The sequence below is a fragment of the Sciurus vulgaris genome (assembly GCF_902686455.1).
Source record: "Sciurus vulgaris genome assembly, chromosome: 4".
In the NCBI taxonomy this organism is placed as follows: domain Eukaryota; kingdom Metazoa; phylum Chordata; class Mammalia; order Rodentia; family Sciuridae; genus Sciurus; species Sciurus vulgaris.
This window is the reverse complement of record NC_136464.1, coordinates 153,965,004-153,992,657: the sequence shown is the minus strand read 5'-3', so window position 1 is coordinate 153,992,657 and position 27,654 is coordinate 153,965,004. Positions and strand designations below refer to the sequence as shown.

General features: G+C 39.4%; 2 protein-coding genes and 1 pseudogene across 3 annotated transcripts; 2 read left to right on the top strand and 1 right to left on the bottom strand.

Moving 5' to 3' along the window:
* Positions 1–467: 467 nt before the first annotated feature.
* LOC306659003 (aquaporin-11-like) lies at positions 468–1,666 on the bottom strand (annotated as a pseudogene). The gene is made up of 2 exons: positions 1,492–1,666; positions 468–1,417 (listed from the first exon to the last, which is right to left on the bottom strand). The product of its transcript is annotated as an aquaporin-11-like (transcript).
* On the top strand, positions 1,304–3,723 carry LOC306659055 (sperm motility kinase Z-like). The gene has a single exon (XM_079136294.1). It carries the CDS (start codon positions 2,005–2,007, stop codon positions 3,598–3,600), a length of 1,596 nt encoding a protein of 531 aa, XP_078992420.1. The 5' UTR covers positions 1,304–2,004; the 3' UTR covers positions 3,601–3,723.
* Positions 3,724–13,535: 9,812 nt separating this feature from the next.
* Positions 13,536–26,654, top strand: RFXAP (regulatory factor X associated protein). Its single transcript, XM_079136553.1, has 4 exons — positions 13,536–14,320; positions 16,400–16,507; positions 25,040–25,228; positions 26,183–26,654. Exons 1-3 carry the CDS (start codon positions 13,838–13,840, stop codon positions 25,148–25,150), a joined length of 702 nt encoding a protein of 233 aa, XP_078992679.1. The 5' UTR covers positions 13,536–13,837; the 3' UTR covers positions 25,151–25,228; positions 26,183–26,654.
* The last annotated feature ends 1,000 nt before the right edge of the window (positions 26,655–27,654 follow it).

Here is a 27,654-nt window from a genome sequence, read left to right as displayed (position 1 = left end):
GTCTTAAGGAGCACAGCATTTTGTTATAGTATCACACTGTGAGGTGTTACCATCCTTTTGACAACAATTACTTAAGAGTTGGAAGAAAAAGGAATTGGATATCTTGAGTGTAGATATGCTGAGGTCTTTCAAAGTCAAAAGTAATCAGATTCTTAGACATAAAATTAATTCCATTGAAGTTTTGTACAAATGTTTATTTCTAAACAAGTAAAACATCAGTCTCTATAATTCACTGAATCCAAAAGTTTCTGGAATCCTTTTTCTTTTTCTTTTTTGAGATTTATGTGAGGTTTAATGAATGAGTCTTTTCCTGCAGCATTTAATAACTCACTCAAAAGAACAAGTCTTTACTGAGAAACATTAGAATATTTAATATTCTATATGAATAATATGAGAAATATCTCATTTTCACAGTAACTTTTTTTAAGTCCCAGTGATGAAAAACTTAAAGACAGTTTCCTCAAAGGAAGTTAAAACACTGATGAACCCAATGCAGTGTTTTAGCATCAGTGTTTAGCAGTCCAGCTTTACTGTTCTGTTGCTTTGACTGAGTCTTTTGGAATATCCTTTTTTATGAATTGTATTGTTGTTATGCAGCTATGGAAGAAAAAAGCTGAACATTTAACTCATCAGTGAAATAGTGAAAGAAGGAGCAGCCAATATACTATAAAAATCGAGGTGAAGTGGAAGTGCCAATGCTGGATTGAATATTGCTCCTGTTAGATCTCCTGCTGAATACCCAAAAAGGTGATGCGTGCAGTCAGCACGTGGATAGGAGGCTTGATTCGGACCTCCTGGAAGTGCAGCAGAGCGCTGTGGAAGATAAAGGGCCAGATGGCCTCTGTGATGATCACTTCGAGTAAATCGGCATGGATGGGATTCTCGTAAGCCAAGTTCCTCTTGCTGAAGTGATAATTGGTCAGACCCAGGTTCCACAGGGCACTTATGCAGTACCTGCTGCAGAGAGTGCTAACAAGCTGAGACGACAGCCTCACTGCACGCATCTCGGGGGACTTTCCCCTCAGCATCATCTGCATCATCACACCCCACGGGCTGCTGGAAGTGCCCACGAGATTCAGGCCATGCACCAAGATGAGAAGATTAGCGTCAGCATCCAGGTGGGGTGCGTGGGGTTCTGCTCCCTAAGCAGTTTAGCTCGTGGGTGCAAGAGCAGAGCTGAAAGGTGGCTAGAAACTCCAAAACCAAGCGAGGACCACAGGCCTGTGCAGCTGCTGCTGGGCAATCACGTGACCCAGCCCCACCATTGACAACCTACGTCCTGGAAAGGCGCAGGTGTCCTGGACTTGGGGCCAGAGCCCCTGCCGCGCGACACTGCTGTCTCCAGTCTGACGAGGGTGCTTGCTCCTGCGCAAGGAGAGGCGGTCTGGGGCCTGAGTCGGAATCCGCTGCCCCACCCCTACTCATGCCCCTGGGGTGGTCCGGTTCTAGGCCAGTGGGAGAACCCAGGTTGTCACACTGGAGGGATCCTACCCCCTTCCCCAGCTGGAAGGTAGTGGATTGGAACTAGAGCCAGGGAGGAGAGGAGGTGAGGGTGGCGAGGGAGCCGCCATGCTTGAGCGTTGGCTGAGGGGCCAACGGTCAGCCGGGCCGACAGTACAGTTCCGCCTCCCTCTGCTACTGGAAGCGGGTGCGGGGGAGGGGGCATAGAATCCTTTCTTAATCTTATTCAGAAAGTGGCAAAGGTCTGGAGACTCAAACAAGAGTTGTTGACCACTGGGGCCTATGTTCAGGCATGACTGGGCCATTGTCTCCCTGACTTCCCAAGGAGCTAGTGAGCAAATCTCAAACAGCAGGTATTATAAGACAGGCTGTGCCTGGGTTTTTGTCCATAAGTTCAGGTGGTTCTTGGTGGTGACCTGTAGGAATTTCAGATAGCACATTTTGTGGCTGTGGTCTTTGGATATTGGTTTTTTGATTTGGGTTTTTTTCATTTGGTTTGTTGTTTTTTTAATCTAGTATCCTTAGTTGGTGTTCCTGTTTAGGATGCATAGAGTAGTCAAGACTAGCATAATGTTGCAGCAGCCTTGCTCCTGTGATGAGATGGCCTTCACAGACCATTATCACCTCCTACAGACCATTGGGCATGGTGGGTTTGGCCAAGTGAAACTAGCCCGCCATCTACTCACTGGGGCAGAGGTAGCAGTGAAAATCCTGCCAAAGGAAAGGCAGGTGTTTCCCGTTCTCTCTGAACCAGACATCTTGATGACCCTGAGCCACCCACATGTGATTCAGCTATTCCAGGTTATTGAAACTGTCCAAAATGTCTACATCGTGATGGAATACGCAGGTGGGGGAGAGCTATCTCACCACATCCAGGCTGGTGGCATGCAGGAGGAGGAGGCCCGAAGACTGTTCAGGCAGATTGCAAGGGCTGTGGGCTACTGCCACAAGAATGGTGTTGTGCACCGAGACCTGAAGGTGGAGAACATCATGCTGGATGCCAGAGGCAACATCAAGCTCATCGACTTTGGCCTAAGTACCAAGTTCATATCTGGGCTGAAGTTGAACAGATTCTGGGGCACTCTTACGTACCTTGCTCCTGAAATCGCCTTGCAGCAAGAATATGAAGGCCCCCCAGTGGATGTCTGGAGCCTGGGTGTCATTCTGTATTTTATGTTGACAGGGAAATGCCCATTTATGGGGATCACCGCTAAGCACCTGCTGAAGCTAATCGTGCGGGGACGATACCAAATTCCTCACCATGTTCCCATGCACGCACAAAACCTCATCTGTAAAATATTGACTGTGAACCCCAAGCAGCGACCCTCAGTAGAGCAAATCCTGCAGCACCCATGGCTGAGTCAGAGAGAGCATTCACCACATCATTATCAGGAGCCACTCCCAAAACAACCAGATCCTGCGATAATGACAATTCTGTTTGATATGGGCTGTGACCTATACAATACCTGGGTGTCTCTGGTCAACAGAAAGTTTGATGATGCCATGGCTACATACCTGATACTCCAGCACCAGATAAGAAAGGGGGCAGGCTGCATGCTCCAGCTGAAACCTGTGCCTGCAAGGCCTAGGCCTAGCCCACCCCTCCTGGATCCTTCCAATTTCCCTGGCCTCCCAAAGAGGAGTATCAGTGAGCCTGCCCTTTACAACCTCCCCTTGCCCTCTCAGCATCAGCTGCTGCAGCTGCCTGAGGAGGACAAGCAGTCAGGGCAGAGGGGCATCAGAAGGTCCAGCCTGCCTGCCATTAATCTCTCCTTCCTACCTACATGGACCCCCACTCGTGCCACAGCCTCCCAGCAGGACTCTGTTTCCCATTCATCCAAACCCTTGAGTATCCTCAGTAGGTGGGCTGAAGCAGCAGACAGTAGCAGTTCCTTCCAAGACACCTCCACAGGGCAAGTCCACGACAACAGAAGACACCAGAAGAGGGTGGCTAGAAGGATCACAACCTGCTTTCAATGGCTGTGTTGTTGCATGCTGTGTGTCAGCAAAGATGTGGCTCCCGTGGCAGGAGGGCAGAGACCTCACAGCTGCAGAAACAGAGTGGCTCCAGTGGGATGCAGAGCTGAGACAGACCAAACTCACGGCCAGTCAGAGGACCCTGAGCTCTTTGGATCCTGACGTCACAGCGTGGGCATTGGTCACCTAGACTCAAACAGCTGCAGGAGGGAGGTGTGCTACCTGGTGCAGGCTTCTCCACATGGGTTCCACTCAGGAGTGCCTCTGGATCCATGGACATCAGGAGTCTCCTCTGCCTCCACCTGCAAGAGACATCAGAGACTGTGTTCCCTAGGACACTTCGCCCTACACTGTCTTCTCTGTCCTATCTCCCATGCTTCTGGGATGGAAGATATGTTTCTCACGAATTATAAAATAAAATTGATGTTCCAAAGGATTCTTTTTAAGGCTGATTAGACAAAAGGAGGGAGGCCTCAGGGTGAGGGCAGGAGCCCACCAGCCATCCTCTTCAAGGTGTGGCCTACTGTGCCTCCCTCTCCTGTTCAGTTTAGAGACTTGCTCACCTTAAGTTAGTGTTATTGGGGACAATATTGGAAATGTTGCATTCACTTTTGTACCATCATAAAGTCAAAAATCTTTGACTATGTTTGAGATAGTTTGTTTATATTTAAATTTCAGGCAAGAGATTAGAGGTTATTTAGGTCAACTTCATCACTGCTGAATGATACTAAAGGCCAAAGACCCATTTCTGACTGATGTTTAAGAACAGAACCACCCTAGAGCCCAAAGGTCCTATGTCTACCCAGGCTCCTTTCTTTATCCTGACTCATTCATTTATTTATAAATACATTCAGGAAATACTTTTGAGGGCTTATTTTGTGCTAAGCACTAGATAGTAACACTTGTTGCTATTATTAATTGTAGCTGAAATCATAAAATAATCCAAATGTCTATAAAATAATATCCAGATTCAATACAGTAATATTCAGCAACAAGAAGGAACAATATACACAAACAATGAAATAGATCAATCTCAAAAAATCATGCAATATGAAATAAGCCAGGTATAAATAACATGATTACTACATTGATATGAAATGTTCACAAAGAACAAATCTATAGAGACATAAAGTAGAAATGTGATTTTGTAAGGCTGGAAGTGGGAACAAGGATTGACTGAGAATAGATAAAAGGCTATTGTGTGGGGTGATGGATATGTTCTAAAACTTTTTGTAATAATGGTTGTGAAACTCTAGAATTACTGAGTCTTTTTACATTTACAATTTGTGGACTTTTTGGTGTGTATCTTATAAACCTATTTAAAAAATAGTAGGTTTGCTTGGGAGACTGAGGTAGGAGGATCATAAGCTCAAAACTAGCAACTTAGCAAGGTTCTAAGCAACTTTGAGAGACCCTGTTTCAAAATTTAAAAAAGTAATGGGGATGTGGCACAGAGGTTACGAGCCTCTGGGTTCAACACCTGCTACCAAAATATAAATAAAATTAAATTTAAAATAAAACACAATAGGTTTAAACAAAATTGACAAACTCTTAGATTAAGAAAAAAAGACTGAAATAAAACCAGAGATGAAAAAGCAGACATTATATGATAGTCACAGTGACAAAAAAAAACACCAAAAAAGAATAAATTAAAGGAGGAAAAGTTAATTTTGGCTCAGTTTCAGAGGTTTAGTCCATGATGGGTGACCCCACAGCTCTAGGCCCAAGGTGAAGCAGAACATCATAGCAGAAGGGTGTAGCACAGGAAATCTCCTTGACTCATGGCAGCCAGGAAGCAGAGAGCAAGACCAAGGTGCCAAGGGCAAAATATAAACCCCAAAGGCAAACCCCACTGATCTTCTTTCTCTAACCATATCCTACCCACCTATAGTTACAACCCACTACGGTAGTTCATTTCAAATTATTAATCAATTGAATGGATTAATCTACTAATTAGGTTACGGCTCTCGTAACCTAATTTCACAGCTGAGCATTTCTATCTTCCCTAATATGAGCTTTTTAGGAGGACACCTCATCTCCAAACCATAACACATTACAACCGATAATGGAAGTACTATTGTAATGAAGTAATCCTTTGTTACAATATAAATACAAAGGATTATTATAGATTATGAACAACTCTATATGTTATGAACAACTCTATGACAAGAAATTTAATAAACTAGAAAAAGGACACATTTCTCTGCATTATAAATTCCATGTACCTACACCCTAATGTGATTTGCTGTTTCTTACAAAACCACTATTGGTTTTATAATTATTTTATCAGTAATAGTGTGACAAGCTCAAACTACAAAAAAAAAGTTTGATTTCTGTCCAAGTTAACACATGAAGTCACACAATTGACAAATGAGTGTACTTTTGACATAAATATCCACTGATATTTTCATTTACTTAAGGAGTAAAAAAAATTATATTTCAATGATGTAAACTACTTCTTTGTTTAATTGAGAGATAGTTTTCAAATACCGAAAGAATCATTTCTTATTAGATTTTGGTCACTGTGAAAAAATACACAAATTAAACAACTTAAAGAAGGAAAGGTTTATTTTGGCTTCAGAAGTTCTGGTCCATTGTCAGTTAGCCTTCTTGCTTTGGGCCTGTAGCAGCACATATATTATGGTGGAGCACGCGGCAGAGGAGGCTGCTCACCCAATAGCAACAAAGAAACAAAAAGCCAAACAGGCAGGAAAGGGCAGGGATCTCAATATCCCCTTGGGGTACACCCACGATGACTTAACTTCCTTCCCTAGGCCCCACCTACTACAGCTTCCACCACCTCCCAATAGTGCTGCCCTGAGGACCAAGCCTTCAACACCTGGTGGGGTAAGGGGAGGTATTCCAGATCCTAACTATAGCAGTTCGCCAGCTTAGAGGAGCTATTAACAATGTAACAGCTTAAGACATGACATATTTTAAGTTTAATCTTCAACAACATTTTAATTCTCACTGTATTTTTTTCCCTCTCATCACTTCTCTTAAGTCGAGATAATAAGCAGTAAGTCAAAGCTTGTTTTGCACCATCTAAAAATTTTGATGGAGTAAATAGTTCCATCATGGCTGATTTCAAGGGATCAACATGGCATCACTGAAAGCAAAGTTGGAAAGAGATGTGTAAACGGATACAATAAATGACCTCGAGAGCATAAATAATGGTAAAATGGACTAAAATAATTAAAAAGTGATTAGTATTGAGTTTTTAATCTTTGTTTTTCATACAATTTAAGTTTGTGTGATTTTATTTTTAATAATGATGATATTTAACTTTATGACTCATTAAATTTCTGGACTGACTCCAGCAGGCTACTGACTGTCCTGTTTTACCAATGAGAAAACCGAAATTCAAAGAGACTATTAATAACTTCCTGTAGTCACAAAAAACAGTGTCACCAAGTTGTCTAATTCCAAACCTCTTCCTTAACACTGTTACTGGTGATCTACCCACGAACACCCTAACATCTTCATGTGAATGGATTTATCATTTCTTGTATGGTCATTACCTTCTTTTTCCAATAGGTAACATGAGAAACCCAACTAGGCCAAGAGAAATGAATAAATGGAAAAAGAAGATCTCTCTACTTATGCTTTGTTAAAATTACAGCAGGATCGTTCCCTACTGATATTTGGTTAAGAAAGAGACCAACAATTGCTCAGAAACTAGTGGAAAGGATAGTTTAAAAAACAAAAATCACTTGATGTTTCTTTTCATACATTTTCATTGTATTTAATGTAAATGTTAAGAACACATGAAGGACACTGTTCAATTGTGACCTGATGGTTCATAGACAATTATACATACTCAGACCTATTTTTTGTTTGTTTGTTTTGTTTGGGTTGGTTGAGTTGGGTTTTTTGTTTATTTGTTTCTCATTCCTAACATTTTTTAAGGCAGTTCTTTCTGGTACATCAACAGTTTGAGGACTAAGATGTTTAATTAGAATATAGGAGTTTTGTTCTTGTACTCCTTTACCTTTATTTTTACTATTAATTTTTAAATTTTTATCCTATACACCTTTTTCTCTCACCTGTTTCCCTGGATCCTCTTTCCCTCCTTTCCTCTACTAATAGCCAACCTTTACTGATCTATCTCTCATCCTCTATTTTCTACTTCTATTTTCTTTCCCCTTCCCTCACAAACATCGTTTCCTACATTATTTCTTTTCTATCTCTGTTCACGACTTAAAATTGTAAACCTGTACATAAACCTACTATATTGACTGTGGGCAATAACTGAACATATCATATCTGTTTATTGTGACAATTAACAGAGTAGATACCTAAGCAGGAACTATTTGGTTGGATGCTGTAACTATTTGCTTTGGTTGTTGTTATTATCTGTCTCCCCCTAAACTGTGAGGTACTGGAAACCTTCAGAGTCCCTATAAATCCACAGGGTAGAAATTCTACTGCCTCAAAACCATACTGTCAAATAGGCAGACACACAAACAACATGAAAAAGCAAGGGAACAAATCACCTCAAACAAACCAATATAATTCATAACAGAATCTATTGACACCACAGTGGAAGAAATGACAGAGAAGGAGTTTAGACTATTCATAAATTGATCTGTGAGGTAAAAGATGATGTAAGGGAGGAAATACAGGAATCAAAAGATCCAAGAAAGAAATGGAGATTCTGAAAAAAAAAAGCAGGAATCCTCAAAATGAAGGAACCAATAAACCAATTAAAAATTCATTGGAAGGTATTACCAATAATCTAGAACAATTGGAAGACAGAGTTTCAGATAATGAAGACAAATTATATAACCTAGAAAATAAACCTGACCACGGAGATAAAATGTTAAAAGAACATGAAAAAAACTTCCAAGAAATATGGGATACCATGAAAAGACCAAACTTAAGATTTATCAGGATGAACAAAGGTTCACAGATACAAATTGAAGGAATGCACAATGTTTTCAATTAAATAATATCTGAAAATTTCCCAAACCTTAAGAATGAAATGGAAAACCAAATACAGGAAGCTTACAGGACCCCAAATATAAAAAAATTACAACGGACCCACACCAAAGCAAATTGTTATGAAAATGTCCAACATATAAAAATATAGAATTCTAAAGGCCGACAGAGAAAAACAAGAAATTATTCTCAGAGAGAAACCAATCTGGATCTCAGCTAGTTTCTCAACCCAGACTCGTGAGCCTAGGAATTCATGGAGTAACAACATATTCCAAGCACCGAAAGAAAATGGATGTCAACCAATAATACTATACCCTGCAAACTTAAGCTTCAGATTTGAAGATGAAATAAAAACATTCTATGATAAACAAAAGTTAAAAGAAATCACAACTAAAAATCCTGTACTACAGTCAGGCATGGTGGCCCAGGCCTGGAATCCCAGTGGCTCGGGAGGCTGAGTCAGGAGGATTGTGAGTTCAAAACCAGCCTCAGCAAAAGCAAGGCACTAAGGAATTCAGTGAGACTCTGTTTCTAAAAATATACAAAAAAGGGCTGAGGATGTGACTAGTGGTTGAGTACCCCTCAGTTCAATCCCTGGTTAAAAAAAAAAAAAGAAAGAAAGAAAGAAAGGAAGAAAAAAGGAAAAAAGAAAGAAAAAAAGAAAGAAAGAAAGAAAAATCCTGTACTACAGAACCTTCTCAGCAAAATATTTCATGAAGAAGAAATGAAATATAAAAGTGGAAACCAGCAAAGGGAGGAACAACACTAAAGGAATAGTCAAAGGAGAAACTAATTCAAATTTAAAAAGAGAAACAAAGCAAAATGACAGGGAATAAAATTCACTTCTCAATAATAACACTGAATGTCAATAGTCTAAACTCATCAATTAAAACAGATAAACTGGCAGATTGGATTAAAAAACAAGAGCCAATAATATGCTATCTCCAAGAGCTTCACTTCACAGGCAAACATAGAAGGTAAAAGGATGGGGAAAAAAACATATCACTCACATGGACTGTGTAAATAAGCGGAGGTTTCCATTCTCAGATAAAGTGGTCTTCAAACCACAGTTAGTCAGAAGGGATAAAGAAGTGGACTTCAAGCCACAGTCAGAAAGGATAAAGAAGGACACTTCATACTGCTTAAAGGAATCATACATCAACAAGATGTAATGATCATAAATATCCATTCCTCAAACAATGGAACATCTATGTACATGAACAAACCCTTCATAATTTCAAGAATCAAATAGACCACAACGCAATAACACTAAGTAACTTTTAACACACCTCTCACCACTCAATATATCTTCCAAACAGAAACTTAACACAGAAGCTACAGAACTAAAGAATACAATTAACAATTTAGACTTAACAGACATATATAAAATATATAAAATATTCCATCCATCAATAACCAAATACACTTTCTTCTCATTGGGGCATCCTTCTCTAAATTAGAACATATCTTAGTCCCCAAAGCAACTCTTAGCAAATAGAAAAAAATAGAAATAGTACCTTGCATTTTATCCAATCATAATAGAATGAAATTAGAAATCAACAATAAAATAAAAAATAGAAGCTGCTCTAACACCTGGAGACTAAATAATATGCTATTGAATGACCAATGGATAGCTAAGAAATCAGGGATAAAATTTTAAAAAATACTTAAAGATAGATGAGAACAGCAACACAATTTATCAAAATCTCTGGGACACTATGAAGGTGGCTCAAAGAGGAAAGTTCATTGCATTGAGCACATTCTTTAAAAAAATAGAAAGTCACCAATTAAATAACCTAACTTTACATCTCAAAGCCCTAGAAAAAGAAGAACAAATCAACACCAAAAACAGTATAAGACAGGAAATAATTAAAATCATAGCTGAAATTAATGAAATTGAAACAAGGGAAAAAAACAGAAATTGATGAAACAAAAAGTTAGTTATTTGAAAAAATAAATAAAATTGACAAACCCTAAGCCAAGCTAATGAAGAGAAAGTGAGAAATGTCAAATTTACTAAAATTTGTGATGAAAAGAAAATATCACCATGGACACCAGTGAAATACAGAAGATAATCAGAAACTACTTTGAAAATCTACATGCCAATAAAATAAAATCATGAAGACATGGACAAATTTCTAGAGACATATGATCTACCTGAATTGAATCAGGAAGACAGAAAAATTTAAACAGATCAATTTCAAATAATGAAATTGAAGACATCATCAAAAACCTTCCAGCAAAGAAAAGCCCAGGACCAGATGGCTTCTCAGCCAAGTTCTATAAGACTTTCAAAGAAGAACTCCTTTTCTATTTCATGGAATAGAACCCTTCTAAACTCATTTTATGAAGCTAATGTCACACTGATACCAAAACCAGAAAAAGACACATCAAGGAAAGAAAACTTCAGACCACTATCTCTAATGAACATAGATGGGAAAATTCTTAATAAAATATTGGCAAATCACATACAAAAACATATAAAAAAGATAGTGCACCATGATCAAGTGGGCTTCATTTCAGGGATGTAAGGTTGGTTCAACATATGGAAATCAATAATTGTAATTCATTTCATCAATAGACTTAAGGCCAAGAATCACATGATTATCTCAATAGATGCAGAAAAAGCATTTGCCAAAATTCAGCACAGATTCATGCTCAAAACACTAGAAAAACTAAGGATAGTAGGAACATTGTAAAAACTATCTATGCTAAATCCAAGACCACCATCATTCTAAGTGGAGAAAAACTGAAAGCATTCCCTCTAAAAACTGGAACAAGATATGGATGCCCTCTTTCACCACTTCTATTCAACATAGTCCTGGAAACTCTAGCCAGAGCAACAAGACAGAAGAAAGAAATTAAAGGGATACAAATAGAAAAAGAAGAGCTCAAACTATCCCTAATTGCTGATGACATGATTCTACAATTAGAAGACCCAAAAAATTCCACCAGATAGCTTCTAGAACTCATAAATGAATTCAGGAAAGTAGCAGGATATAAAATTAACACCCATAAATCAGTTGTGTTCCTATACACCAATGAAGAATCAGCTGAAAGAGAAATCAGGAAAACTATCCCATTCACAATAGACTTAAAAAAATAGTTGGGAATCAATCTAAAAGAAAAGGTGAAACACCCCTACAATGAAAACTACAGAACACTAAAGAAAGAAATTGAAGAAGACCTTAGAAGCTGGAAAGACCACCCATTGTGTTGGACAGGCAGAATTAATATTGTCAAAAGGGCCATAATAGCAAAAGTGCTATACAGATTTAATGCAATTCCTATTAAAATTCCAAAGATGTTCTTCATAGAAATAGAAAAGGCAGCCATGAAATTCACTTGGAAAAATAAAAGGTCCAGAACAGCCAAAGCAATACTTAGTAAGAAAAGTGATCACAATACCAGACCTTAAATTATATGGCAGAGCTATAGTAACAAAAATATTACAGCTGGTGTCGTAGCTCAGTGGTACAGCACATCCCTAGCACATATGAGGCACTGGGTTCGATCCTCAGCACCACATAAAAATAAATAAGGTTTAAACATACATGTGTGTATATATACATTTATATATGTATATATTTAAATGTTCTACATCTCTAACAATTGGAGAAATGCAAATCAAAACTACATTGAGATTTCATCTCATCCCAGTCAGAATGTAAATTACCAAGAATGTAAAAAACAATAAATGTTGGCAAGGATGTGGGGGAAAAGATTCACTTATACATTGCTGATGGGATTGCACTCTGGAATGAACCACCATTTGACCCTGTTATTCCACTCTTCAGTTTATACCCAAAGGACTTAAAATTACCATACTATATTGACACAGCCACATCAGTGTTTATAGCAGCTCAATTCACAATAGCTAAGCTATGGAACCAATCTAGATGCCCTTCAACAGATAAATGGATAAAGAAAATGTGGTATACATACACAATGGAATATTATTCAGCCATAAAGAAAAATGAAATTATGGCATTTGCAGGTAAACAGATGGAACTGGAGACTTATCATGCTAAGTGAAATAAGCCAATTCCAAAAAACTAAAGGCCAAATGTTCTCTCTGATATGTGGATGCTAACCACAAGGACGTGGAAGATTAGTAGTTCACTGGACTAGACAAAGGGGAATGAAAGGAAGGGAGGAGGAATGGGACTAGGAGACTATAGAATGAATCAGACATGTCTTCCCTATCCTTATATATAAACACACAACCAATGCAACTCCACATCATGGATAACCACAAAAATGGGATCCTAACTACAACAAGTTAATACTTATTCTATGTATGTATAATATTTCAAAATATACTCTGTCATGTAAAAAAAATTTATATATTAAAAAAATGTGTGTGTGTGTATACCTCCATCACTGGCCAGAAAGTATGGACAGACCTACAGGGAGCAGCAGCAGAATAAACCTCAAAGAAAAGGCAGAGACAAACTCACACTTCCTCATTTTAACCCAAGCATGGGATGTAGTACCTTCCAACAGGACCAGAGCGGCGCACAGGAACAATTTTTTTTTTTTTTTTAGGTACTGGGGATCAAACTCAGGGCCTTGTGCTTGGGAGGCAAGCACTCTAGCAGCTAAGCTATCTCCCAAGCCCCCAGGAACAATTCTTTAAGAAAAACAATCTGTTCAATAAGTATGATTAAAAAAAAAAAAAAAAACACAGCAAAAAGGAATATGGTAGAGAATTCAGAGTGAGAAAGATGAATATATTACAGCTCTTGCCTTGGAGGAGATAAACATGGATGCAGAAAATTGCAATAAACAGCACTCATACCATAACAAAGATGTGTACAAAATGTAATGTGGAACATGGAAGGGTTTGGAAATGGAATTAAAATTAATCCAACTAGGAAACAAACAAAACCCCGCTTAGAAAGTGTCTTAATTTACACAATGGAATTCCAACAGAAAAGCACTTTGAAACGTTCTAAATAGAGTAGGTTCAGGCAAAAAGCGTAGTCTTGCCATACTTGCTCGGCTTCAATGGCAGCACCAGCACCTGCGCAGCTGCTCCGGCGTCTCCCGCCCGACACCATGGGGTTTAGCCGCACATGCGCAGTCGGTCTGGTCGGGATGCCGCTCGGCCCCGCCCTCACAGACGCCGCGTTCCGAGAGCCTCTGGCGTAGGGACGCTCACGCGCGGAGTACTGCGCAGGCGCACTCAGGGTCCCTTAGCAGACCTAGCGCCTTTTCCTCTCGCCCGAGCGGCTTCTGGTTTGCCAAGTGCTGTTGGGCCCGGCAGGTGCTGAAAATCTGGGGTCGTGGACCCCGGCCAAGACTCAGCAGCACGGAGGTGCCGGGTGTCGCCGAGGGCGCAGGGCCGGGCTCCGCAGGCGGCGTGCCCTGCCCAGCGGCCCCCGCCCCTGCTGCAGCCGCGGCCCTGGCTGCAGCCCCCGTCGCGGCCCCAGCTTCTCAGTTCACCCTGCTGGTGATGCACCCCTGTGGCGGGCAGGACGAGGCCTCCGCGGAAGGCGTCTTGCGGCAGGCCCCGCTCCCGGCGGGCAGCCTCGGGCTGGGACAGCAGATTGGGTACCCATGTGAAGTGGCAGGGGATGCCGAGGAGGACGCAGGGGAGGATGAAGCGGACCTGTTGGACACTTCGGACCCCCCAGGGGGAGGCGAGAGCACAGCCAGCTTGGAGGATCTGGAGGACGAGGAGACACATTCAGGGGGCGAGGGCGGCAGCGGGGGAGCCCGGAGACGGGGCAATGGCGGGGGCAGCATGAGCAAGACCTGCACCTATGAGGGCTGCAACGAGACCACGAGCCAGGTGGCCAAGCAGCGGAAGCCGTGGATGTGCAAGAAGCACCGCAACAAGATGTACAAGGACAAGTACAAAAAGAAGAAGAGCGATCAGGCCCTGAATTGTGGTGGGAGCGCCTCATCTGGCAGCACGGGCAACGTCAAACTGGAGGTATTGCACCTTGCTGGGGCCCTGGGGAATGGGAGATGGAAGAAAAATCCGCACTCCTGCCGAAAACCCCATTTCCAGGACATGCCCACCTATTCCCGAATGGTCCGGGTTGCATTCACATCTTTTTCCGTGTGGAGCCACCCTTTTAAATTATGGTTTTGGGGATTTCAACATTTGGGATTCTGACTTTTCAGAATTGCTATTGTGGAGATTTTAAACATTAGAGAACTTAGACTTAAGTGATTTTGATCTCTTGGAAGTTCAACACTTGGAATTATGACATTTGGGATTGTATCTTTTGGAATTATCTAGCACTTACTAGAGGAAAAAGGATTCCTTTGACAATCTGATAAAACCTAATGAAGACTGTTCCCATTAAAAAAGAACATATACAGGTGTTTAATGTTGCATACAAATTCATAGGGCTCAGGATCCGTGTAGATCTTAACCCACCTCAGTCCATATTCTTGTAAATAATATATTTTACCAGATCTTGGATTAAAGAATTTATGCAAACAAGCATCTTACTACAGAATGAAAGTTAGTAAAAGGAATCAGTTTTGTCCCTGGTATGTTCCACAGGTACCCATACACTTCAGAATTCTTTAGAGAGAGAAGATAATACTCCTCTTCAAGGAAGTATTTTACCTGTGGCTACTTTTGTTTGTTTTTGTTTTGAACTACTAGCATTTACATCTAATGCTGGGGAAATGTATAAAGGACAAATAGATAGTAAATTAGCATCTCCCTTTCCATACCCCCAAAAAGAACTTTAATAATTTCTCTGTTTTAAAATAATTTGCAAGCGTTCTGGGTTTTTTGTTGTTGTTGTTGTTTTAGGGAGGAGAAATTAATTACTGTAATTCTGTGCCATTTGTCTTTTATTGTGTGACACCCAGTTTTAAGGACATTGTAAGAGCTTTAAGTCTTTATCTTTGTTGAACTGAGTATAAAGAAAATAACAGTGCCATTTAGAATATAATAAGGGCCACCATGGTACAGCTATAGTAGTTTAAGGTGGAATAGATCATTGGAGGCCGAGATTACTCTGGAAAGGCTTTGTAGAGGAACTGTGAATAAGCCAGAAAGGATGGCTGTTTCTTCTGTGCTAGGCTCGAAGTGGAGTCTTACAATGCTTCATCAGTGAGGTGGGTTCTGTGTCTTACATAGGTGGAAACTGAGTCACATGAAGGGTAAGTAATTTGGCCTAGGTCACACAGCCAGAAAGTACTCAAACACAAGCAGTCTGATTCTAGAGCTTCACTTTTACTCCCAGACTACATTGCTTCCCTAGAATTCTGGTGGATAAAAGGAGAGTCAGAATGCTTCAGTTAACTGGAACGCTATCTTGTTAGGCTAGGAAAATTGTTAAGTATTTTAGATTCTTTAAGGTAACTAGGAGTACATATTTGATAGTAAGTACTACTGGTTTTGTTTGGATGTTGGTGTCTAAGGGTAATGGTATCATTATAGGGCTTACCTGTTTTATTTATATCAGTGGCAAGAAACTGTTTATGCCAGTGCTAATATTTTCAAACCAGTTTATTGTTTTTTCCCCTAGTGACTTCTACTAAATTCTGAAAGCCATTTATCATTTGCTCGTTTAAGCAATGTTTTACTGCCTCACCCTTGTTTTGGTTATGAATTGGGCTAAAAACTGTCAGAGTGTCGCATTAGCAATATAAAATGGCCTCTGAGTTCATATATTTATTCAAAGACAGGCAGACCCTGTATTTTGGCCCAGATAGCTCACATGAGAAGAATGTTCAATTTCACTTAGCATTTTTTATAATATTGAAGATAGTTCCCAAGTAACTTGTCACCCTCCCACCCAGACCTTTGCCCCTTCAACATGCAAAAGAATTCAGGTGGAAATCCTGGAGGGGGAAGGACTGAGGAGATATAAAATTAACTTCCAAAGCACCTTTTCTATGACTTAATTCCAGTTGCACAGGAACTGGGCAAAAGAAAAAGAGGCAAAGAAGCAAAAATCAGTTCATCACATCTCTGAAATGCTTATCATTGTGCATTACTATACTGTTAACTATTAACATCATTTCTTTTTATCATTTATCCCAGGAGAGTCCAGACAATATACTTTCCATTGTCAAACAAAGAACAGGATCTTTTGGGGATCGTCCTGCAAGACCTACTCTTTTAGAACAAGTGTTAAATCAGAAAAGACTGGTAAGAATCAGCTTGTATAGTAGTTACAAATTTATTAATGAAAGTTGTTTTGTAAGTGGAACTGTTTCAGTTTTTGAGATTTTTAAAAACTTGTTAACCAGTCACCAAAATTGTATTTTGCCTCTTGCCAGTACACACTGGAATCTCATATATCCTGTTAGAACTGTAAGAGGAGGAATATCTTTAATCCTGTTTCTTCAGTGACCAAACTTTGAATAGCTGAGAAAGATAGGATTCTAAAACAGACTGCTTGTTTTCTGAGGTTTGTGGAATAATATTTTAATGTTGAAATATGATTAAACCAATATTTAATAAGTATCTATTACAGATTTGATAGAAGGAATCAGAAGTAAATCAGTAAAGGAGCAAGTGTTCACTAATTATTGGAATAATTAGTAATTTAAGGTCATAAAAGAACTTAACATATGTACCGTACACCAAATTCCTGATAGTCTTAAATTTTTTAGAAAATAAAATTAGAATTTTATCTCAAAAATTTGGAATTAGATTTTTCTGTTTTAAAAGACAGAATAACAAAGAAGAGATTATAAATTTGACCCATAAGAGTGAATGCTGTAGTCAAAAATGGTAAAAATCAAAATGCAAAGTAACAGAGAAAAAAAATGAATGCCACAAATATAAAAGTCTGTGGTTAATATGGTTAATATCTTTTGAGATGATGTTGTTACTGTGTTACCCTGGCTAGTCTCAAACGCCTGAACTCAGGCTCAAGCAGTCCTCCTGTCTCAGCCCCCAAGTAGCTGGGATTATAGTCATACCCCACCATGCCTGGCAAAACATTCACGTAATTCAATGAGAAAAAATCTTTGGCCTCAATACACTGCAAAAGATAAAAAATAGAGATGCGGTACTGAGACTCAAACCCAGTGCCTCACATATGCCAGGACTCAGGATTCAAAAGAGGAGATATTGAGACACTTGGGACCAACTCAAAGCAGCCGGGTGACTCTAACCCGTTGGGAAGGCATCCCGAATGGGACGGTGGTCCCAGAACGCAGGAAACTTTGTGAAGTAGAGCTGCCGGCGAGCCACCCCTCCCCCCGCTGGAGCAGTGAACTCGGACAACTGGGAGCACCGTAAAGGAGGCCGCTCAGCACAGCGCTGGGACTCGGAGCCACCACTGGGGCTCCGGCGGCTGCCCAGGGGAGGAGTGGCGAGGAGAGCTGTGTGGACTCAGAACACCGGGATCTGCCCTGAGGAGGAGGAGGAGGAGCGTGGCCGCTTGGATTCGGAGTGACTGCACCAGAGCTACAGGCGGTTGCCAGAGGAGGGGCTGCGTGGCGAGCTGTTTGGACTCAGACCACTTCTGAACACCAGGGCCTGCCCGGAGGAGTAGGACGAGGAGGAAGAGGAGCGCGGCCGCTTGGATTCAGAGTGACTACACGAGAGCTACAGGCGGTTGCCAGAGGAGGGGCTGCGTGGCAAGCTGTTTGGACTCAGACCACTTCTGAACCCCGGGGCCTGCCCGGAGGAGTAGGAGGAGGAGGAGGAGGAGAGCAGCGGGGCGTTTGGACTCGCAGTGACTGCATTAGCGCTCCACGCGGCTGCTCAGAGGACAAGGCGAGTGGTCAGTTCTTTGGACTTAAAGTGACAGCTCCTGAACACAGGGGGGCTGCCTGGAGGAGAAGCGTGGTGGGTCGCTTGGTCTCGAGTGGCCGCACCAGAGCTCCGGGCGGTTGCCCAGAGGACCCGTGCAGCGGGTCACGTGGATTCAGAGCCACTCAGAGCGACCGCTCCTGAACACCCGGGGGGTTATCTGGAGAAGGAGGAGGAACGGGGAGGGTCACTTCGACTTGGAGTGATTGATTGCCCAGGGCTACGGGTGGTTGGTGGGAGGTGGAGACACGCAGTGAGTTTCTTGGACTCCTAGTGACCGCACCGGAATACTGTGCGGCTGTCTGGAGGAAGAGGCGTGTGGCGGGTCTCTGGGACTCAGAGCGATTGTACGGGCCCCAGGTGGCTGCTCAGAGGAGGGGCCGCATAGCCAGGCGATTAGGTGCAGAGCAGGGTCCCAGGATCTAGGAGGCTTCTTGGTGGAAGAGCCGCACAGAGACAGGCTTAGGGCGGAGCGAAGGTTCCAGGCCTGCAGGCAGATTCTCTGAGGAGGGGCAGCCTAAGGAGATTCATCTGCGAAGGGTGAGGCTCCCAGGCCCAGGAGGTAGGGCCGGGCCCCTGGGAACTTCGCAGAGGAAGGCAGCCCAGCCCAGGCGGTAGCTGTAAATTGAGGGGAACCTCTAGGAGGGAACTAACCAGCGAGACCTCCCCACCGGGTGAGTCTTCCCTGCCAGGTGAGGTTTCCCCACAAGGACGGTAAAACCAGAGACTCAGGCCCAAACAAGCCTTGCCTCAGCCCGCAGCCTAGGTCCCCTTTGGATGACCATTGGTCAACAAGTGGAGGCACCTCTGCCCACTAGCAGGGATTATACCCCACCTGAAGGCCACCACTCCTAGAGAGGCAACTTCCTTGTGGAGCACCGCATTATCAACTTCCTCCAAGACTTCAGCCTACTGAAGGCTAAGGGGGGATATATATAGAAATCCTCAGGGACATTGTAAGTCAATAGAGGAAATCTGCAATATCTCAGCGGTCCTCTGATACCTGAACAATATGAGAAAACAAGGAAAGAAAATGCTGCAAACAAATCTAGATGTTACATCAATAAAACCCAATGACAGCATGGCAGAAGAAATGACAGAAAAGGAGTTCAGAATGTACATACTTAAAATGATCAGAGAAGCAAACGATGAGATGAAAGAGCAAATGCATGCACTGAATGATGAGATGAAAGAGCAAATGCAAGCATTGAATGATCGCACCAATCGACAATTAAAAGAGCAAATACAGGAAGCAAAAGATCATTTCAATAAAGAGTTAGAGATATTGAAAAAAAACCAAACAGAAATCCTTGACATGAAGGAAACAATAAACCAAATTAAGAACTCCATAGAAAGCATATCCAATAGGATAGAACACCTGGAAGACAGAACCTCAGACATTGAAGACAAAATATTTAACCTTGAAAACAAAGTTGAACAAACAGAGAAGATGGTAAGAAATCATGAACAGAATCTACAAGAACTATGGGATATCATGAAAAGGCCAAATTTAAGAATTATTGGGATTGAGGAAGGCCTAGAGAAACAAGCCAAAGGAATGAACAATTTATTCAATGAAATAATATCAGAAAATTTCCCAAATCTGAAGAATGAAATGGAAAATCAAGTTCAAGAGGCTTATAGGACTCCAAATACACAAAATTACAACAGACCCACACCAAGGCACATTATAATGAAAATACCGAACATACAAAATAAAGACAGAATTTTAAAGGCTGTGAGAGAAAAGAACCAAATTACATTCAGGGGGAAACCAATATGCATATCAGCAGATTTTTCAATCCAGACCCTAAAAGCTAGAAGGGCCTGGAACAACATTTTTCAAGCCCTGAAAGAAAATGGATGCCAACCAAGAATCTTATACCCAGCAAAACTTACCTTCAAATTTGACGATGAAATAAAATCCTTCCATGATAAACAAAAGCTAAAAGAATTTACAAAAAGAAAGCCAGCATTACAGAACATTCTCAGCAAAATATTCCATGAGGAAGAGATGAAAAACAAAGAAGCAAATCAGCAAAGGGAGGAATTATCCTAAAGGAATTGTCAAATAAAGGAGGAGCCAAGTTGTGTCAAACAAATAAATAAATAAAATTTAAAAAATGAACCAAATGACTGGGAAACCAAATCATATCTCCATAATAACCCTGAATGTTAATGGCCTGAATTCATCAATCAAAAGACATAGACTGGCAGATTGGATTAAAAAGAAAGATCCAACAATATGTTGCCTGCAAGAGACTCACCACATAGAAAAAGATACCCATAGACTAAAGGTGAAAGGATGGGGAAAAACATACCATGCACATGGACTCAGCAAAAAAGCTGGAGTATCCATCCTCATTTCCGATAATGTGGACTTCAAGCCAAAGTTAGTCAGAAGGGATAAAGAAGGTCATTTCATACTGCTTAAGGGAAGCATAAATCAGCAAGATATAACAATCATAAACATCTATGCCCCAAACAGTGGCTCATCCATGTATGTCAAACAAATCCTTCTCAATTTCAGAAACCAAATAGACCATAACAATAATACTAGGTGATTTTAACACGCCTCTCCCACCACTGGACAGATCTTCCAGACAAAAATTGAACAAAGAAACCATAGATCTCAATAACACAATCAATAATTTAGACTTAACGGACATTTATAGAATATACCATCCAACCAAGAGCGAATACACTTTCTTCTCAGCAGCACATGGATCCTTCTCTAAAATAGACCATATATTATACTACATAGCTAATGTTAGCAAATACAAGAAGATAGAGACACTAGCATGTATTCTATCAGATCATAATGGATTGAAGTTAGAAATAAATCAAAGAGTAAAACACAGAAACTATTCCAACATCTGGAGATTAAACAATATGCTATTATATGATGAATGGATAACAGAAGATATTAGGAAGGAAATTAAAAAATTCTTAGAGGTAAATGAGAACAAAGAAACATCATATCAAAATCTCTGGGACACTATGAAAGCAGTACTTAGAGGGAAATTTATTTCATGGAGCGCATTTAATAAAAGAAGTAAAACTCAACAAATAAATGACCTAACACTACAGCTCAAAGCCCTAGAAAAAGAAGAACAGAACAGCACTAAAAGTAGTAGAAGACAGGAAATAGTTAAACTCAGAGCTGAAATCAATGAAATTGAAACAAAAGAAACAATACAAAAAATTGACAAAATAAATAGTTGGTTCTTCGAAAAAAATGAACAAAATTGATCAACCTTTAGCCACACTAACAAAGAGAAGACGAGAGAACACCCAAATCACTAAAATTCGGAATGAACAAGGAAATATCACAACAGACAGGATTGAAATACAAAACATAATTAGAAGCTATTTTGAAAATCTATACTCCAACAAAATAGAAAATTTCGAAGACATCAACAGGTTTCTAGAGACATATGAATTGCCTAAACTGAACGAGGAGGACATACACAATTTAAATAGACCAATTTCAAGTACTGAAATAGAAGAAGTCATCAAAAGCCTACCAACAAAGAAAAGTCCGGGACCAGATGGGTTCTCAGCCGAGTTCTACAAAACCTTTAAAGAAGAGCTCATTCCAATACTTCTCAAAGTATTCCATAAAATAGAAGAGGAGGGAACCCTCCCAAACTCATTCTATGAAGCCAATATCACACTGATACCTAAACCAGACAGAGACTCATCAAGGAAAGAAAATTTCAGACCAATATCCTTAATGAACATCGACGCAAAAATTCTCAACAAAATTTTAGCAAATCGCATACAAAAACATATTAAAAAGATAGTGCACCATGATCAAGTGGGTTTCATCCCAGGGATGCAAGGTTGGTTCAACATCAGGAAATCAATAAACGTAATTCACCATATTAATAGACTTACAGTCAAGAATCACATGATTATTTCAATAGATGCAGAAAAAGCATTTGATAAAATACAGCACCCCTTCATGCTCAAAACACTAGAAAAAATAGGCATAGTGGGAACATTCCTTAACATTGTAAAGGCCATTTATGCTAAGCCCATGGCTAATATCATTCTAAATGGTGAAAAACTGAAAGCATTCCCCCTAAAAACTGGAACAAGGCAGGGATGCCCTCTTTCACCACTTCTATTCAACATCATTCTTGAGACCTTGGCCAGAGCAATTAGACAAACCAAAGAAATTAAAGGGATACGAATTGGAAAAGAAGAACTCAAATTATCCCTATTTGTTGATGACATGATTATATATTTAGAGGAACCTGGAAATTCCACCAGAAAATTCTTAGAACTCACAAGTGAATTGAGTAAAGTAGCAGGTTACAAGATCAATGCCCATAAATCCAATGCATTTTTATACATAAGTGATGAATCTTCAGAAAGAGAAATTAGGAAAACTACCCCATTCACAATAGCCTCGAAAAAAATAAAATACTTGGGAATCAATCTCACAAAAGAGGTGAAAGACCTCTACAATGAGAACTATACAACACTAAAGAAAGAAATTAAAGAACACCTTAGAAGATGGAAAGATCTTCCATGTTCTTGGATAGGAAGAATTAATATTGTCAAAATGGCCATACTACCTAAAGTGCTATACAAATTCAATGCAATTCCAATTAAAATCCCAATGACGTACGTTACAGAAATAGAGCAAGCAATTATGAAATTCATCTGGAAGAATAAGAAACCCAGAATAGCTAAAGCAATCCTTAGCAGGAAGAGTGAAACAGGGGGTATTGCAATACCAGATCTTCAACTCTACTACAAAGCAATAGTAACAAAAACGGCATGGTATTGGTACCAAAATAGAAAGGTAGATCAACGGTACAGAATAGAGGACACGGACACAAACCCAAATAAATACAATTTTCTCATACTAGACAAAGGGGCCAAAAATATGCAATGGAGAAAAGATAGCCTCTTCAACAAATGGTGCTGGGAGAATTGGAAATCCATATGCAACAGAATGAAACTAAACCCATATCTCTCACCATGCACGAAACTAAACTCAAAATGGATTAAGGACCTTGGAATCAGACCAGAGACCCTGCAGATTATAGAAGAAAAAGTAGGTCCAAATCTTCACCTTGTTGGTCTAGGATCAGACTTCCTTAACAGGACTCCCATAGCACAAGAAATAAAAGCTAGAATCAACCACTGTGATAGATTCAAACTAAAAAGCTTTCTCTCAGCAAAGGAAACTATCAGCAATGCAAAGAAAGAGCCTACAGAGTGGGAGAATATCTTTGCCAATCATACTTCAGATAGAGCACTAATCTCCAGAATCTATAAAGAACTCAAAAAACTCTACTCCAAGAATTCAAATAATCCAGTCGACAAATGGGCTAAGGAAATGAATAGACACTTCACAGAAGAAGATCTACAAGCAATCAACAAACATATGGAAAAATGCTCAACATCTCTAGTAATAAGAGAAATGCAAATCAAAACCACCCTAAGATTCCATCTCACCCCAATTAGAATGGCGATTATCAAGAATATGAGCAACAACAGGTGTTGGCGAGGATGTGGGGAGAAAGGTACACTCATACATTGCTGGTGGGGCTGCAAATTAGTGCAGCCACTCTGGAAAGCAGTGTGGAGATTCCTTAGGAAACATGGAATGGACCCTCCATTTGACCCAGCTATCCCACTCCTTGGCCTATACCCAAAGGACTTAAAATCAGCATACTACAGAGATACAGCCACATCAATGTTCATAGCTGCTCAATTCACAATAGCCAGATTGTGGAACCAACCTAGATGCCCTTCAATTGATGAGTGGATAAAGAAACTGTGGTATATATATACAATGGAATATTACTCAGCCATAAAGAACGATAAAATTATGGCATTTGCAGGCAAATGGATGAAATTGGAGAATATCATGCTAAGTGAGATAAGCCAATCTCAGCCAAAGGACAAATGATATCGCTAATAAGTGGAGGATGACACATAATGGGGGGGAGGGAAGGGTTAGTGTTAGGGTTAGAGTTAGGGTTAGGGAGGGGGGCAAGTATGGAGGAAGGAAGTACTGTATAGAGGGTAAAGAGGGGTGGGAGGGGTGGGGGGAAGGGAAAAATAACAGAATTTATCAAACAACATTACTCTATGTAAATTTATGATTACACAAATGCTATGCCTTTACGCCATGTACAAACAGAGAAACAACATGTATCCCATTTGTTTACAATAAAAAAAGATAAAAAATAAAAATATTACCATTAAATGGTATAGAAAAGTAACCAATATCAATAAAGTGATACAGTAGACAATAAGTGAAAAGTATTTAATAATTGGACATAATGATGTTGAAGATTCCATGAAAGGGGCACTGACATTCTTTCATCCTGTGTCAGCACAGCAGTTTTACAAACTAGTCAAGTAGCATATATCAGGAGTCTAAAATGGTCATCTGAAGATTTTTGCAGAAAATAAATTCTAAATATGGATGAAGTTAAGCATAAGGAGATTGCCAGAAATGTAATTATCACAAGTAGTAAAATAAAAGTTGAAACAATTTAAATGTCCTAAAGTCTCTTAACAGCTCAGTAGATAATTATACATTTAGTTAATATGATTTTGGATGGTCCTTACAAATAATTTTTAAATAAAAGTATTCAATAGAAAAGTAATATAAAATAATATACAAAATTGAAAATAAATTTTATAATAGTCCCACTCTATATGGTTTCTCTTTTTTAATTTATTGGGACTAAAATCACGTCAAATTTTATTATTAGTTTGCAGCTTAATTACAGTGCATGAACTACATGCCTGATTCAGGCATGTTTAGTTTTGTAAGCATAGTGCATGTGGTGTAGGGACACATCAGAATAATTCCACAGCATGAATGCAATCTGATCACATAAGAATAACACTCTTAATAATTGTTTTCTTTTTCTCTTTAAGTCATTACTAAGAAGTCCAGAAGTAGTGCAGTTTTTACAGAAACAGCAGCAACTATTAAATCAGCAAGTTTTGGAGCAAAGACAGCAGCAGTTTCCAGGAGCATCAATCTGAGGAAACTCACCAGGAACCTCAACATGTTTTTCTCTTACTGTAATAGATGAACATATTTTTATACTAAAGATAATTGGGGTAAGATATGCCAGTAGAATATAAACATTTTCCTATGAATGTATGTGTGCACTTGGGGATAAATAAGTACTGCACTTTTTGCATCTAATCCTTTCAGATGACCATAAGTTTGAAAATATCAGTTTATTTTCCCAGAATAGCATTTAATCAACGATTTTTTAAAAATATGTTCCTCTTCAGTCATTGTTACTGAAGATAATGAAGCCATTTACTTTCTGTGCAAGTCATGAAGTTAACAGATAATAATCTTGGAACATATAACTCTGTAGTTCTTATCAGAAGGTGTTGGACATGTATAAGTATGTTCTTTGGGTTGTCATAGTGGACTTAAACTGCTGGTTTTTAGTGAGTGGGCCAAGAATGCTAAATGTTTTGTAGTGTCTGGATAGTCCCACACAACTAAAAATTATCTCACCAGCAATGCTAATGATGTTGCTCTTAAGAAACACTTAAGATAGCTACTTGTAGTGAGAAGATATAGTTGGAGCACCTAGAATTGGGTTCTGGTAATAACCTTTCTTTGCAGTAAGACTGGAGCTGATGGAGAGGTAAGCATTTTTTTATGTATAAGGAAAAGATCATTGGTCATTATTTGTGCAGGAAGGATTCAAGTATGCCAGAATGAATGCATCTCCTAAAGTTGGTTTCTCACTTTTCTGTTATCTGTTAGTGTTGCTCTCCCTTTTAATAGACACTCTTATTCGTTGAATTTATGAATAGTGTAATGTATCTCAACCCAACGCCAGGACAAAAAAAAATCTTAATACTTATTTTTCATTAAAGAAAATGAAAAAAAGGTTCTTTTCAAAAAGAAGATTCTAAAAATAATAACATTTCAGCATTTCCTCAATGGATTTTCAATGCTTAACTGTTTTAAGACTGTGTTATTCCTAAGTACTATCAAAGAATCATTGGGTAATCTGAATACTTTTTTTTTTTTGTATTTTCTCCTAGGAAAACTTTGAAAAGGCAAAGCTACCAATAAAAATAATTCAAATATCAAGATACATTAGAATAATAAATGTATATGTCTCAAGATGAACTTGCAAAAATTGGTTAGTTTCTTGTTTTTTAATTCTGAAATATATATCATGTTAAAGTTAGTCATAGCTGTTCTAAGAAGTACTTATGTAGAGAAAGAATGTTTTTCTTCATTTTTATGTATGTTTTTTATTTACATATCTGCAGAAACACTTGCCAAAATTATTTCATTAAAGTTAAGTTGTTGACCTTTCAGTTGTCTTACTTATTTAGTTGTTTTGTACTAGATACAGAGGAATGTACTATTTGTTATTGTACTTACACTATTGGGAGCTCTATTGACTCAGAGTGTTAATTTTTATGGTGGAAAAAAAATCAGCTTATGATTCTTCAGATGAAATAGAAAGGAAAAGTAATAGGCCAGTGAAAGCTGAATGAAAAGGGATGAAATAATGTAGTTATGAGAGCTTTGAGATGATTACTAGTTGTTAAACCCTAAAAAAGTTCATTGAAAGGCTCAGAATCTACCCTAGGATATTTTTTAGAATAAAATAGCTGCTCTTTATGATTTTGAATAAGAATAGGACAGTTTTTTTGGTACAATTTAGTTATTGCCTACCATATTAAAAAACTTTTCCCTTTAAAACTATCAAAGTAATAAAAGTTTTTTTATTTGGGGCAAATTTATTTTGTCCCCAGTTTTGTGTTCTTCTGTGTACACATGACTTTGACTATGACTTGGCAGCTCCTGCCACCAAGAGACTGAATTTATTTACCTACTCCTTAAATCTAGAGGACTGACCTGTGACTTGTTTTGGCCAAGTTAATTCGAGTGAATAACAGTGAGCCAGCCACAAGTAGACTTCTCAAGGTTTTAAAAACTTCCACCTATTTTTTAGACTTCTACCCAACAACTAGGATAACAAGTCCATCCGGGCCCACAAGACTGTGAGAGACACATGGTCCAATCACTTCTGTTGTACCAGCTAAGAGCCTGCAAACCGCCAGACATAAGTTTGTGAGGCTTTTCTAGACAAACTGTCCCCTGCCAGCCTGCCAGCTAACTACAAATAAGTCAGATGCATGCAAGATCAGCCAAGCCTATCCCAGATTTACAGAATGATCCTGTTGACCTGTAGATTTTTAAGCAATAATAAATGCTAAAAATTGTAAGCCACATAGTTGTAGGGTGGTTTATTAACACAGCATTCATTTTATAGTATGTAATCCATACACTTTATTGCTACATAGAAAATCACTCAAAAATTTGGTGGCTTAAAACAGTAACATTATTTTTCCCAGATCTTAATATGATTACTATGATTTTAAGTGGCTATGCCCATGCTTTCGAGCTAGGTATGCCAGATGCAAAGCTCCCTCACATAGGCTCTATGCAGTGTGACCCATTAAGAAGTAGACTTTATTTTTCCACCTCCTTGAAACTT

Bases quoted from the DNA above. Each gene is read 5' to 3' on its own strand.
- RFXAP (XM_079136553.1), top strand. From the start codon at position 13,838: ATGCACCCCTGTGGCGGGCAGGACGAGGCCTCCGCGGAAGGCGTCTTG. The intron at 14,321-16,399 runs GTATTGCACCTT...CATTTATCCCAG, and splicing joins CGGGCAACGTCAAACTGGAG to GAGAGTCCAGACAATATACT. The intron at 16,508-25,039 runs GTAAGAATCAGC...TTTCTCTTTAAG, and splicing joins TGTTAAATCAGAAAAGACTG to TCATTACTAAGAAGTCCAGA.
- LOC306659055 (XM_079136294.1), top strand. From the start codon at position 2,005: ATGCATAGAGTAGTCAAGACTAGCATAATGTTGCAGCAGCCTTGCTCC.